This window comes from Vitis riparia, chromosome 12 (genome assembly GCF_004353265.1).
Source record: "Vitis riparia cultivar Riparia Gloire de Montpellier isolate 1030 chromosome 12, EGFV_Vit.rip_1.0, whole genome shotgun sequence".
Classification (NCBI taxonomy): domain Eukaryota; kingdom Viridiplantae; phylum Streptophyta; class Magnoliopsida; order Vitales; family Vitaceae; genus Vitis; species Vitis riparia.
In genome coordinates, this window is record NC_048442.1 from 17,711,909 (window position 1) to 17,727,822 (window position 15,914).

At 29.3% G+C, this 15,914-nt stretch overlaps 1 protein-coding gene across 1 annotated transcript; it reads right to left on the reverse strand.

Moving 5' to 3' along the window:
• Nucleotides 1-9,016: 9,016 nt before the first annotated feature.
• Nucleotides 9,017-14,410, reverse strand: LOC117927058 (cellulose synthase-like protein H1). The gene is made up of 9 exons (XM_034846432.1): nt 14,067-14,410; nt 13,584-13,908; nt 12,844-12,972; nt 12,222-12,338; nt 11,930-12,142; nt 11,652-11,790; nt 11,323-11,510; nt 10,733-11,083; nt 9,017-9,655 (listed from the first exon to the last, which is right to left on the reverse strand). Exons 1-9 carry the CDS (start codon nt 14,321-14,323, stop codon nt 9,110-9,112), a joined length of 2,265 nt encoding a protein of 754 aa, XP_034702323.1. The 5' UTR covers nt 14,324-14,410; the 3' UTR covers nt 9,017-9,109.
• Between the last annotated feature and the right edge of the window lie 1,504 nt (nt 14,411-15,914).

A 15,914-nucleotide genomic window follows, 5' to 3' on the forward strand; every position in this document is an offset into this window, starting at 1 on the left:
TTTTAGGATTTGCACGAGATTGATCAAAGAAAATAGAAAACCCTAAAATTTTCTCACTTTTTCTGACAAGTAAGTGAGCATGAGAATGAGTGAAAGAGAATGAGACATGCCTCTGACTGCTACTCTTTCTAAAGTTTCACCATTTATATAGAGGAAAATTAGGCTTTTGAGTGGGGTTGGTATTTGGGTGGTCATTGCAATCCACGTGCACTTTGGCAATTTTTAATTTCTAGAAAAAAAATATAAATGGGTTAGGGTATTTGGGAAAAAAAAAAAAATTTAATTTCAATTTAGAGCTGGATATAAAAATTTTATATTATTTAGAGTTATTTTATACGATTTTAATTGTTTTTTAGAGGCTATAATTTTTGTGAGTAGCTTTACTTATTAGTATAATTTGATGAATTTTGATTAGTTTATTTCTAAATGTTGTTTGAGAATTTACCCTCATATAATTAATTTGGAATTATTTTTTTACAAAAGAAATAAAATCAATATATGTGAAAAGTAATAATTAATAGGTAATGGTGTAAAAGAAATGAGTAAATTTTTAATTTAAAAAATGGATTAGATAAGAACCAAAACAAGTTTTAATTATGGAAATAAATACTATAATTTTACTCATTTCAAGTAAAATTTAACATAAAAATCTTTATAGATTCCTTCTTAATTGTTTCTCACAATCAAAATTTTAAATAATAGAACTGAATGTTTTATCTTCAAATTTTAGTTTTTAAACAAATTTCACTTTTTAAAGTAAATAATAATAAAATTTTAAAATACAAAATGTATTTAAAAGAAACTACTCATACATTAATGATCACTTAACTTTGCCCAAAACTTTTAACCTTTCACCTAAAAGTTAATGGGTTATCAATAAGGTGAAATGGTGAATCACAACTTAACATAATCTAGAAGCTAGCACTATATTTCAAGTCAAGTTAATCTTGAACTTACTTTTTAAATCATTATTTTGAAGGAGCAACATTGTTACAAATTGAACACATTTTACACCAATGTTTAAATTATTTATGATTTATTTTTGTCTTGTACAAATTTTATGATAAATTCTAACTTTCACTAGTTAAAAGATAAAGCTTCAATTTTTTTTTATTACATATTAAAATTATGTAAAATAAAAATAAAATAAATCAAATGATAAATTAATAAATTTGGACGTGTTTTATGCTCTACATGCATGTGCCGTTGGAGAAGAGATACAAAGGGTTCATGTTGATGAAGGTGGTTTTTCATGTGCTAAAGGTGAAGTTTCAAAGTGTGAATCAACTTCAAATTTGCCGTCATTTTTTGACATGAAAAATTCTCATGATTTATTGGAGGAGGATTATGCTAAGTGGGACTAATGAAAATCAAGCGGAGGCATCATCCGATAGGGTGGAGCATGGGAGGTATGTAGCCTATGTCAACAGATTTTGTAGGTTGATTAAGTATAACATTTTGCTATAGTCATGATAAGGTATTTGAACATGAAAAGATGGAAAAGGACGATAAACTTTTTATTAAAAAACTTTTTAAAATTCAATCTAAAGGTTGTAAAGTTTTTTCTTTTTATTGGTTTTAAGATCAATATAATTTTTTCCATTTAATTTCCTTTTCTTATGTCTTAATATCATTTTTTTTCCGATGATGATTAGTATTTATTTTAAGCCAATGTTTGGGAATTAAGATGACCAATCTAAAATGAACTCCCACCATGTGACAAGACTTAAATGGGTAAAATTTAATGGAGGAGGACAGGGAAATTAAATATAAAGAGGGAGCATATTACCTATGGTGAAAAGTTAATGAAATGTGGGTTATGGAGTCAAAAGGAAAGAGTAATATAAAAATAGATAATTAAGGGATTGTGGATCTCATGCAAAAGTTGACTTGAACATGTAAGTTAAAAGAAAACATGCCATAGTGGATCGAGCTCATTAGGAACAAAAACCGAGGTCACCGAAGTGTGATTAGTGGCGGAGCCAAGGTTATAAATAATAGATAAAAATAATATTTAATTAATAATAAATACAAAAAATGTTTATTTTGATTGATAATACCTCTATTGAGTACATTTACCACTTTCAATGACAATTTTTCATCTTTTCAAAGCATTGTATGATAATTTCGTTATCAATGATATCAAATAAATATATTTCTTTATATATAAAAGCAAGTCTTCATTCATCCATTGATTTCCCATTCAATTTTGCATTTGATTCTTCGCCATATTCATAGTAGAAAACTCCCTCTCCAAAATAGTAGTTGCAACAATGCATTGATCTCCTATGCAATTTTGCAATCAGTTTTTCTTGATATTTATAGTAGAAAAATACCTCTCATGCAATAAATAAGTTTACAGCCAATGTAACAAACAAGTAAACTAATGGATATACGATGTGTACGAGTGTGTGTTTTTTGTCTCAATTATTTTTTTTTTTCAAGATCATCAATATCTATCACTCTTGAAAACTCACTACTAGAGTACATATCAATAAAGTAAGTCTCAAGTTGATTATCAAGTTCCAAGAGCTTCACTGTAGAAGGTTCTTATGGATAAAATTGAGCAAGATGGATTAGTTCACTACAAGAAAGATGATGATCAACAACACTAACCTTTTGTTGCTAAAAATGAATATTATGTGAAGAAAATTATTTTGTTTCATGAACGTCTCATTATCCTTGTCACAAAAAGATTTGATAACAAATTAAATGATCGTCTCTATTAGCATATAGAGACAAAATTTGTTTGTTGTCTTAAACAATATTTCACCATTAAGTTTTCTTTACAAAATTAGTTTTTGTCACTAAAGAAATAACACAAAAAAATTGCCTCTCTCATCATATGAAGGAAAATTATTTGATGACGAAATACATATTTTTTGTGATAAATTTATTGTCACTAATTTTAATTTTCAATAATGAATAATTTTCGTCACTAATGATGAAATACATATATTTGTGATGAAATTATTTGTCACTAATTTTCAATTTCTAGTGATGAAGATTTTTCACCACTAAATCATCAACCCTTTTTTTGAAAATATATTTACAATTTGTAATTATTATTCTATAATAATATTGTTGCATTATGAAAATAAAAATAAAAATTTTAAATTAAAAGTCACTTATTCTTTTGTGACAAATTACTTTGTCATCAAAGTATTTTTTTTATATTTTATTTTTATGATAATAGTGGTTAGTGACAAAAAATAGTAATACTTTTACATTTTTGTTGACATGTTTTAGAACAAATAATTTAATATGACCAATTATATATATATAATGAAGAATATGTTATGTCATAAAATTATTTATTATTAAGTATTTTCTAATAAATTTTTTTACATCACTAATGATTAGAAAACACACATACACACACATATCAAATATGTATTTTCTGTTATATCATATAATGTTTAACTATAAAAAATAATTAAATAAATAAAAGTAATATTTCATAATGAATAAATATCATCATAGTAACATTGTTATTTTGCACTGATAAAAGATAAAAGATAGAAATTTTAAAAATGATTTCTCATTTTAGACATAAAAATTTATTTTTAAATTTAGAGTTTTATTTTCTTTAGCATTTTTTAAAGATAATAATGTTTGTATGCAAATAAGAATTGATAATTATATGAAATTTGATTTGCAATCTTTAATTTTTTTTTCTCAACCTTTATCACCTCATTAATATGGATATGCAAAATAATCCTAATTCAAGATTAATGTATAGATATTTATAATTTTGAATTCAATTAAAAATATAGTACACCTTTTTAAACATCAATTGGTTTATCAATGATATGATAAAAATAAGAGTTTTTAGAGTGAAAAGACATGAGTTCAAATCACAGGAATTGCAAGTTAATATTAACATCTTGACTTTAGAAATTGACTCGAGCTTTATAAAATATTCCAAAGTGATAGCAGTAAATTATCATTAAAAAAAATCTTTTGCCACAAAATTATATTTATCACTAAAGATACCTCTTTCATGATGAACACTTTTGTCATAAAAATATATGTTTGGTGACAGAATTATATCATTTTTTTTGTCACAAAAAATATATCTTTTAGTGAAAAAAATGGTAGGATCTAGTGAATTTTTTTTTTGTTATTTTCTATAACGAATTTTTGCACCATAAAATGTGATTATTCAGTGACAATTCTAATTTTGTCACCAACACTTAATTTTTCATGATGAAATAGAAAATTTGTGGATCATAACTTTCATTGATGCAACTATGTCTACAAACCTAGTGACAAATTTTGTTTTTGTCATAATGCACTAATAATACAAATTATTGTTTATCTATGATGATCACTTTCATGACAAAAATTGATATTTATTATAATGTTTGAGTGATCCTAAGAACATGTGATCAATAAAACTATGATCATAGTAATTTCTTAATTTGAATTCGATGTATACTCTTGAAGAGCTAGACTATGTCAATTGATCACATAATATGAGAATTTGAAGCTCAAGAATTGAAAAGATAATCTTGAGAGATTGATAGCATATACCTTGTTTATGAATACTAGAGTGTAGTTGATTCTTTGTTGCAACGTGTTGGTCAACTTGAAAATCTAATTATGAGGAAGCTAGTATTTTCTTATCGGTCCTTATGGCCACCACTTAAGTCATATTCCTTGATGACAAATTTATTAAGGGATATTTAGGTTCCTTGTTAACATATGTGCATAAAGAAATTTTGGTATAAATAAAAGGTTGCACAAGAGAGCATGAATGGTCTTCTTGGACTAGGTTGATTAATTAATTGGAGCCAAATATGGTTACTTCATTAATTATGACCCAAGTAGGTTAGATTAGTGGCTCAAACCCAACATGGATTCACATTACTTAAGTCCACGGGGAAGCCTATATAAATCTCTTTAAAGGTATGCGACTTTATTTTGTGCACTACAACAAATATTAGTTTTTTCCACAAAAGTGTAGGTCATAAATAAACAATAATTTGTCACTAATAGGGTATTGCAAGAAACTTTTGTCACAAGGTTCATTGACAAAAGCTTATCACTAATTACAAATCTTCTATTTTGTCATAAAAAATTAAGTTTAGGTCATGAAATTGGAATTGTCATGGAATAATCACAATTTAATTATGCAAAAAAAAAAAATCATAGAAAATAAAATAATTTTGCCATTAGATTCTACCATTTCGTCATTAATTTTGTGACTAAGCATTATTGTCAAAAAAATAAAAAATAAAAGGGCTAGGGGTGCATTATGTTACAAACAAAAACAAAGGTGAAGACTGAGAAAGGAAAAGCTGTTTGGGGATTTTTGGGTTTGGGAATTTACAAGTCTACCCTTCATTAGTCGGTCATGTGCACAACACGTGAGATTTTCGTCCACTTAAACTAACACCGTCCAACAAAAAAGATAGAGTGTTGCATGCAATTTAAGAAGCTTGAGGTTCAATGTGTTTGATTTTAAACCTAAAAGGGCAATGTGTAAATCACTAGATAGACAGAGGGGGTAAAATATATTAATCTTTTTTTAAAAAAAATTGATTTTGCATCTAATTGAGGTCTATGTTAGTCATGAAACTTCTATAGAAGAATGGTTACATTCAAAATGAAATAGTAAAAGGTTGTAAATTATTTATATATAATTAATTATTGTAATACAATATGCAATTGTTATGATTATTAGTAATTTATTTTATTATTTATAATAATGATTTAGAATTATATTAAAATAAAATCAATTATTATTTTAAATATAATATTTATGTTGTATCTAATATTATTTATTGGTGTTTGCATCCCGTTGAAAATATAAAGGCTTAAACCTATTCATCTATCCTATATCTCGCTTTACTTTTCTCATATTTTTTTCTCTTGAAATTAGAAACTTAATTAATAAGTCAAATATATTTATTCATTTTCACTTTTAGTTTGACATATTAGAACATGTGTGTGTTTTATAACTAATAACACATAATAAAAAATAACTTAATGATATACAATTACCTTATAATTACATCAATGTTTGACCTTTTATCATTGCAAGTGCACATCACCACATAACGCTTTTGCAAAAAATCCTCTAAGAGATAATTTTATCCAAATACACACAAATTTAAGAGTTTCTATTTCAAATTGAAATACACACAACCATACTTTCATACTCTTAAATATATATCATAAATTTTATCATAGTAAGATGATTATATAAAATATATAAGATGTATTAGTCACTTTATAATGTAGAAAATATTAAAAAATATATTTTTATTTAAGTAAATGTCTAGTAATATCACTTTTAATATTTTATTGTAGTGGAAATGATATCAAAACTAATTATTGAATCACATTTATATGTGTGTGTTCCATGTTCATGTATTCTCAATTTAATTTTTACAATGAATAGTAATAGTAATCATTCTATTGTAGTTGTTATATACTTCTATTTTGCTAGATTAATTATAAATAATATTCCACTTACCATGGAAATTATTTTTTGTTATCATAGGTTAAAATGTCAAATAATTTTGAATTTTAATGATACACTTTTATCTAATATTTCAACTATTAGTAATATTTTTCTTTATCTTAAAAATCATTTTTATTTTTAATTTTATTGAGAATCATAGGTAAAAATGTCATTTAATAATATCATCTTAAGACTTTCTTCATATCTATCTACGTATTAATAGTAAGATTATATACTTTGGTCAAGAGTTAATTTTAGAGAAATTTATTCCGTTATAATTACTTGAAGATTAATTTCAAAGAAATAGCTTTCTATGAGAACTATAGTAATTGAATTGTAATTGATCTTTCTAAGTTAGCACAAAATAAATAGCAAAGAATTTTGCAATGTTTCATACAAATCTATATGCACTTTCATCATGGCATCATTGAAATTTATGCAATTAAAAATTAAGAAGTTAACCAAAGCAATAACATTGCAAAAAATCTATATGTATATTCATCATCTCCTCATGTTATTGAAATTTATGTAATTAAACATTAAGAAGTTAATGAAAGCAATAATTAAAGATTAAAGTTGGTATTTTGATTTCGGATATAGTTAAGGAGGAAAATGTCGGGATATATCGGTGATATATTGTGTATCAGGAGGGGTCGACACGATATTTTGTGGAGAAAAATCGGAGGGGAGAAATTTTTGCAAAAATCATGAAAAATCGTCAATATATCGGCGATATATTAGCTTAAGGTGATAAATCGTCGATATAATGGGAAAAAGGGCAAAAAAAGATGAAAATTGTCGATATTTCGGTCGATCAACGCGGGTCAACGCGCTACAGTGCACCCGCTACAGTGAGCTATAGTACACTCAAAATTTCCCTCTTTTTTCGAATCCCAAACATTGCAAAAGGTTTGAGGTCAACACATCCGACCACCAGGGCCAGCTTGCCCTTTGTTAAATAGATTGCACTTAAAATATATATTCAAAGTCATCATGTAAAGAAAATTTTAGAGAGCAAATTAAACATAATTATTTTATAATTAAATACAAAAATTCTTTTAATTGATTACCAAAAATATAAAAATTATCATAATAATTTTCTTCATAGTGTTTTCAATATCATTAATGAATTAATTAAATATTAAAAAATTGTACATATGTCATAATTTATTTTATATTATTTAATACAATTGAATTAAATGGATCATAATGTCAATATTAATACATATTTTTAAGTTAGACATATTCTAATTAAATATCATAATATAATTATGAAATAATATTTGATATAATTTAATAATAAATGTACACTTAAAAAATTCATATTTTTATCAATGCATACGATATTATTATTAAATATGATAAATCATATTATACATATATCAAATTCTTTAATAAAACAACTTAAAAATATCTATTATACTTCTAATTACTTAAAAATTCTTTAATAATTCATATTTTTGTATTTTTATAAATTTTGATCAATTTTAGGCTTATCGATATTTTTTTCCAAAATATCCGCCAATATATTTCTGATATATCCAATATATCTCCGATATATCTAATATATCTATAAAATCGAAGTACCGATATATCCGTGATTACCGATATTTTTATCATTGGATATGGTGACTTGCATCTTATCACAAGTTCTCATCAAAATACTACGCACATATATATTTTCCACCAAAACCCATGTGCCTTCCCATTTGCGTTTGCTCTCCTTTTAATTGTTGTGTTAGCCAAAGCTTTAGTACTAGTTTGTTATGCTTTGAATCTTTTGATGTTCTAGAAATCTTCAATCTAGAGCTTTCAAATCCTAAAGTCCCAATTACACCAAAAAGAGACTCTTTATTTTGGTCAAAATCTCTTCATGTATATATTTTCCTAATTACATAGGAAGATTCCATATAAGAAACTAAATGAATAATGGTCAAAGATGTTTTTTCCTAAAAGAAGATTTCGTAGTGGGATATTTCCTTTATAATAATAGGAAACCCACTTACATGAATATTTTCTATTAGGAAACTATCTATAACTTTCCAATTGACTCAAATATAGAATTTGAGACACTTTTCAACAATTTCTACCTTGGCTCAAATTCCCAAGATTCAAACAAATTGGAAAGTCTTCCAAGTTACTTTGCTTCCACACCCTGAAAGGGCCTTTAGATGCTACTAATACCAATTAAATCTAAGCAATACCTAAACTTAATTGTAATAACGAACTTAGTCATCATTTATGCGAGATTGTCCATTATAGGGATTTTTTTCACTGCAATAGCACCTTGTACAATCGTATCCCTAAAAATGGATATCAATGTTGATGGTATCAATGTTTACATCACCAACTCTTGTTTTGTTTTATCTTGCTTTTAGAAATCTCCACTATCATACCACACAAGCTTCGACTTCTACACCCCTCTCAACTAGCCTATGCATCTTCAATTCTTTCTTGTGTTTGATTCCTGATACTCATGGATTATTACAAATTTAATGTCCTTCCGCTAGGGGACTCAAAGAATTATTGAGCATGAAACTTAAATTCTCTGATGTAAAATTAAATCCATTTTATTCATATGAAGTACTGAAAAACATGAAAATAGCAAAGACATCTCAAGGTATTCTATCCATTATCTCAAGCTATTGAGACGCTTTTGCACAAATGCACAAAAACTGCTGCTAAAGCTGCTGATTTGCATATGGTGGATGAGGGTATGCCGTATTTTCCTTTCTTGAACAGCCCTTTCAGAAAAGGTAAGAAGCATAACAACACCCACACATTACATATCACCTCTCCTATCCTTGATTCATGCCTTCCATGAGTTAGGTTTAACAGGGCTTTAACCATTGCCACCAGGTGCACCAACACAAGAGTAGTGGCTGGAACAAAAATTGGGGACTCATTGAATGTGAATCGACCAGCATCCTTGTGGTTGTCATCGCCAGGGGCACTAGATTGGTTCTTTTGTGTAACCTCAAAGACAGCCTCGAACAAGCCCAAGAGCTTCAGTATGACATTTAAAAATCCAAAAAACCATGCAGTCATGGTGATTATTCTTCCCATCCTTTGGTTGTTCCACCATGTTCGGATTGAGAGCCCAATTCTACAGTATTCAAGTAGAGAGTGAAGGTTGTAAATGGCAAAGAGAGCTGCTAGTATCAAGAAGGCTGGTTCCTCAACCTGCATGCATGCATGAATTTGCACATTTTAGATCTTGATAGAATTTAATTCAAAAGTACCTTGCAGATTATCTAATTATAGAAATAAGATTTATAGTTCAAAAACTATTTTCCACAGATTTGGAGCCAGAGATGCTTTTGGTTAACATATTACATGAAAAGGTTTCTGAACTTAAAATTTTATTAACTATTTTAAGCAAGCTCACTCAAGATTGTACTAAGAGGCACATTAATACTTCAATACGTTATATGGGCTGATGATGGTGATTCTATAAGTAACTTTTATCTAAGTGGATTCCATATATATTAAGGCTTTATCTGGAATGGCTTGTGAGAAGCCAAAGTTCTTTGTAAATTTCAATGTATAAAAACTTTTGTACACATTTATATGAATTTGTTAAAAGAATATATGACTTAAGATAGCTTAAATGAAAGTGAGGAAAATATTATTTCTCATAGAAGTACTATTTTAGTTTATATAAGAAGTTATTTGATGTTTAATGGAACTTTTATTATATTAATATTATCCTTGGAGAATTATGACTTCAATTTCGATTCAACTTCTACTTAAAGAAGAAAGAAGTTATCAGAAACAAGGCCTAAGTCTAAGTAAAAGACATGTAGACTCATTGCCACCAATATATGTCTTGACAAATGTTGGACTAACTAGATTCAAATTATATATGTTAACATCTATACCTGCGCAAAATGCTAGCAATTCAAGACGGTTTTTTATGATATTAACTTCTATACCTTGGCATCAAGCTGGCCATTCAAATGACGAGTCGCCATAGGATATCTTGACATTATTTCATAGATTAACGTTTATCAAACCAGGGTCACAAAACTATATCTGAGTTGGACATTTCATTGTTAGATCAATTTTAATCCATAAATAGGCCAAAGTATATGCCAACATAGAATAATGGACTTATCAGATCAAGAATGAGACAAATATGAGAAATAACCATCATCTATAAGAACCATCAAATGAACATCCAGCATATATAGACCACAGAAAATTAAGTGAAGTAATTATGATATGTGAAGAAATTGGCAGGTTGTAGGTTCTCCTCACCTTGGGCAAGAAATGTGAATTGGCGATGATGCAATATGCTGGCAAAGCAGTATAGCAAAGCTCAGGAATCCACCGTAGACCCCATGAAAGAATGTACATGTATGCGAGGCATTGGCGGAATTGGAGCTTGGCAGTGAGGGTAGCAATGAATGGATTATTCTTGCTGAACAGGATCTCGAGGAGGCCTGTGACCCATCTCTTTTGTTGGGTCAATGAAGCAGGTCCTCCTGAGGGAGCACAGCCGAGAAATGCAGGTGGATCAGGCTTGCACTCGGCAGATCTCCAACCTCTTGCATGAATCCTCAGTCCTGTAAGAACGTCTTCGCTAGTGGATCCATATATCCAACCAATCTGAGATCACGGCCCGCATGGCCAATACGTCAATTAGCAAAAACACTGTATACTGGCTATGTTGTGATAGAGGTTACCATTAAACTTTCATCAATGGTGTATTTTGTTCTAGAGAAAAATTATGCTATGAAGCCTTTTGTTCAGTCTCTTAGGTAAAAGCCTTTTAACCCTAATCTTTTAAGTCCCAAACCATTCTGCTTTCAAGCATTTTTGGTTGTTCAAATTGTTTTACAACTCACCTTTGTACCCCAACTAGTGCCACACTCGTAGCCACAATCTGCAACTTGGTTTGCTGCCTCTGCAGAACTTGAAAGATCATATGGACAATCGGCCTTCCCACTCAACCCTGATAAAATCCTTTCAACCGTTTTAGAGAATTCCCTTGAATGTCCAAAAGATTGTCGTAATCCCTCATCAGTTAATTTGCCTACCAAAAAGTATAGAAAAATTATCATGCAGAGGTTTCTACAATATTTGTAATCCCAACAAAGAATTTGAATAATACATAAGACACAAAACAAGAAGAAAAATGTAATAAAAGATGATTGTCAAAAGTAGATTTGCTTACCAGCCACACAATTAGGACTTCTTCCTCCGGTTTCCATGCAGCCATCTGGCCATAACCCATAGAGAACTTTTCTCCGATGAAAACATCCAGTACCAGAATAGTAAGGTCCTTGAAGCCCTGATATTCCTTCACCGATATACTGATTGAAACATATTAATAAGAAAAAGAAAAGAAGTCTCTATATCAGCAAAAAATCTTCACAGTTCCCATCCAAAAATAGCTCATGTGCTTTATAGTATGGAAGAGATCAATTTTAAGATTTTGAATATTTAACGTACTTTCTGCGTAGATACTAGTTGATTTCCGAGTGGGTCATCCTTTAAACCATCATAGAAGATTTGTGGAGATTGAGCAAATGCAAAGTCTTGTCCTTTCTTACAACCAAGGAGCAAACACATTGCATGAAAAACAATCTGTGAATTGTTGGCGTACATATCACAGTCTACATTCAAGATGAAAGGAGCATTTGTCATTGCTCCTGAAACTCTAGTCTGTTTATAAAACAACCAGGGAAAAATAATTAGATACTAGACTTAGTATGAATAGTACTAGTTCAAGGAAATTGTTTACCAGAACATTCAGTGCCCCAGCTTTGTAATGGTGCGGATGCTTTGGGCACTTCTCTCTGGATACATAGATTAGATGTGGCAATCCATCCACGAGGCCCTCCTTGTTCTCCAATATAACCTACAAAGAAGCAATCTAAATCAGTGTGAATTGTTCAATAAATGCTCCATTTTAGGCTGCAAGTGCACCAGCGTTAATTACTAATCGAACGTCTATGGATTTAGATATCAATAGCCTATTTTAGGCTGCAAGTGCACCAGCATTAATTACTAATCGAACGTCTATGGAATACCATTAATTTGCCCAGTGATATTTCGTTTAGTACTGTTTCGGTTTCTCATGTCAACAAAAAGGTTACGGCTTTAAATTTGTTGTGTCTTTTTAAAAATAATCCAAACACTGATAAATAATATCTTCTAATTAAAGGAAAAAAAAAAGGAAAGAAAAAAGAAATTAACACACTCACTGAACATGTCAGTGCGTGTGTTGGGGCTGATGGAAAACTCATTTGATTTCTATGCAAAAAACAAATTAGTTGTACTGTCTTTCTAATCTCGAAATTAGATTAAGATTCATCGTCTATTTTGAAATTAAGTAATGATCAATAAGTGAGATATTTATATACCTTGATGATACTGGGATGATTTCTCCTTTCTATATCTGAGAAAGCAACAAACTCTTCAGAACTAAGATCACATGGTATGGACTTTTCGGTTGCATCTTCAATTTTCCTTCTGAGCACTTCATATTCATCCTACAAAGAGATGAAGACAGTTTAACAAAGGATGCACAATACTTATGGCAAATATTTGCGAAGTTTTTTTATTTATTATTCAATATCTAACCTGAAAAAGATTTTTAAAAACTTCTTGAAAGGTTTTGCAGAAGTATTGTTATTCTTTATATAAAAATCTAAGAGGGTGTTTATTTTTTTGGCTTTTTACTGAAAGCAATTTGTTTCTAGAATTTAGATTGTTTGTTTTTCAACTTTTTCATGACTTATTATAAATTTTTTACTGAATAGAAAAAACCAAAATATTTAATTTTTTCTAAATAGAAAAAATAACATATTTGTTTTTCTTTACTTTTTAATACTTAATAAAAATGAAATACTAAAAAAACAAATAACATGATATTTAACACTACTAAGCATTAAGATTCTATTTAAAATTAAGTAAAAAAACAAACACCACCTAACTCTTATAGGAATCCTATATACTTATTTTAGAAGCACTTTTTGAAATTTCTACTTGTTGGAAAGTTTAAATTAGATTTTCTAGGTTTTTAAAAATTACTATTAAAAAGTCAATATTTTTATTTTTTTCTTAAATTATTTGTCTTACTTAATGTAATTGCTTGAATCACCTTCATCTTTGTGTATTCTCGGATGAACTCTGTTGAATTATCATGGGGTGATTCCTCCTCATCGTAAAAGTATCTAAAGGGAGCTCTTGTGTGAATACCATACTTCTTACAAAAGGGAACCCAAAGCTTAGCAAACTTTGATGCTTCGAGGAGAGCATAAAAGGTGAGAGGTGAACAGCCATCATCAGATACATAGCAAGCAAGCTTGTTAGCTGGATAGTCAACTGCTAGCAAGGAGAGGACTGTGTTAACAGTGATGATAGGCGGTTCTAGAGTGGGATCTGCAGTTGTCACAAACATGTCGACTGGAGGAAGCTCATCAATCCTATTGAAAAAATCGTAGTATAAAGTTTTGGATAAACAATATGAAATATGCTATAAACATGGAGAAGTGAAGGCAAAATATCAAAGCAGAAAAGGTAATATATGAGGTAACACATTAAATGAATGATAAGAGTTGAACTCAGACAATTATTCAGATACCAAAATAAAAGGCGTTCTGGATATGTGCGGTACACCACTGGATTCCATTTGGAGCTGAGTATAACAACCCAGACAAAGGTGAACCATGATTCACAGAGTAATGCGAAGAACCAACTGAAGCCATTGCTTTTGAGGGAGAGGATACGATAAGCAAGGAGAGTGAGGAGAAGGACGAAAATGGTGACGTCCAACACTCTCTGGACTGTATTCTTCTGGGGCAACTTTTCGTAGAGAGGGAGAGAGATTGGACCGGCCATTAGAAAACGGAGAACAATAGCTTAAGGCCCTGCTAGAAGTGTGGTTTATGCGTATTGGGATTGTCAAGGCTCCATAGTTGTGCTTGGGGTTATTTATTCCGGCATCAGTACTAGTCCTTCCTTGTAGATTAGACTTATAATAGCTTGTTACCGAGCTAAGAAAATGGATTTCAATTACTATCAGCCTATGCTGTCATGGGTGTCTCATAAAATACATATACCCTATTTTCTCTTTATTCCTGTTAGTATAATATTTCAATAGGGTCTTTCACAATAACTATTAAGAAAGACTCCAGACTACCAAGTTTTTGTGTTCGATATGATGTGCAGGACTACTTTATTTTCAGCTATCAGTCCTTGTTGGCTCCTTTCGTTTGGAATGTTAGTTGAAAGTGGTGGTGTTGATTGGGATTTTTTTTGCCGCCTTTATCGTCTATCAAGTGGTCTTGTCCAATCACTTCTAACTTACGATCAAGGCTTTTTTTTTTCTTTGCGAAGCCTCGCTAAGCCATGTGTTATCAATTACAAAGATTTTTTTTTTTTTTTTTCCTTTGCAAAGCCTCATTAAGCCCGTGTCTTATCAATTACAAAGTTTTTCTTTTTTTCTTTTTCCTTTGCAAAGCCTTGTTAAACCGTGTTATCAATTAACTTATAGTGAGAACGAGCTACAAATTAATTTGTAATGAGCAATTAGCTCCATACTATCTCTACAATTAAAATCTTATCTAATAGGACTATGTTTACAAAACAAAGAATAATAATAATGTTGTATTCTTTTTATAAATAAAAATTATTTATGTATCTTGCCAAACTCTACCAAGTTGAGTTTAAAAATCTAAATTTATTCAAATATTATATAAAATCCCAAGTATTATTTAACAATATAAAAGATTGTGGAAAAATGCATCTAGATGATTCAAGAAGAGCCTTATACAGGGAGGGACAAATCTATCTGGCATTAAGCAAGCATAGGGTTGTCCTTTTCTTTATAGATGCCATTGTGAGACCACAAAGATGGTGACCCTTGGACAATTCATGGTGGAGTTAGGGAGTTTAAGTCCAAAATAATCCATTGGTACAAAATAATGGTTAGAATAGTACACATATCAAAATATTTGTCAAACTAATCTTTTGTATCCAAATAAGTATCCATATGGATTTTTTTTTTAAGTGTGTAAAATCACTGTTGGTGATTGTGATTTTAAAAGTTCCAAAAATATCTTTAAAACCACAGTTTATGACTGTGGTTTTACAATTTTCCAATTTTCCTTAGAACCATAGTTAGTAACTATGGTTTCAAAATTATTTTTAATCCATCCATGTTTTAATGTTATTATAATTTTAACATTATTTTTAAAATATTTTTTTTATCATAATAACCATAAAACCACCGTTATTAAGGAATAACCTAAAATCATAATCATTGACATTAATTTTTATATGAAAATATAAAATTTAAAAATAATATAAATAATTTATGATAAAATTCATAAAACAAATAAATATATAAATTTTTATGGGAATGCAGGTGAAATTATTTTCTCAAAATTTCAAGGAAAATATGAAAAAATAAAGATAATATATATATATA

What these genes read in the sequence shown, in the direction of transcription:
- LOC117927058 (XM_034846432.1), bottom strand. Translation starts at nt 14,323, where the DNA reads ATGGCCGGTCCAATCTCTCTCCCTCTCTACGAAAAGTTGCCCCAGAAG. An exon ending in AAGTCCTAATTGTGTGGCTG is followed by an intron (nt 11,511 to 11,651) that starts GTAAGCAAATCT and finishes ACTTTTTGGTAG; the next exon opens with GCAAATTAACTGATGAGGGA. An exon ending in GCACTAGTTGGGGTACAAAG is followed by an intron (nt 11,084 to 11,322) that starts GTGAGTTGTAAA and finishes CCGTGATCTCAG; the next exon opens with ATTGGTTGGATATATGGATC.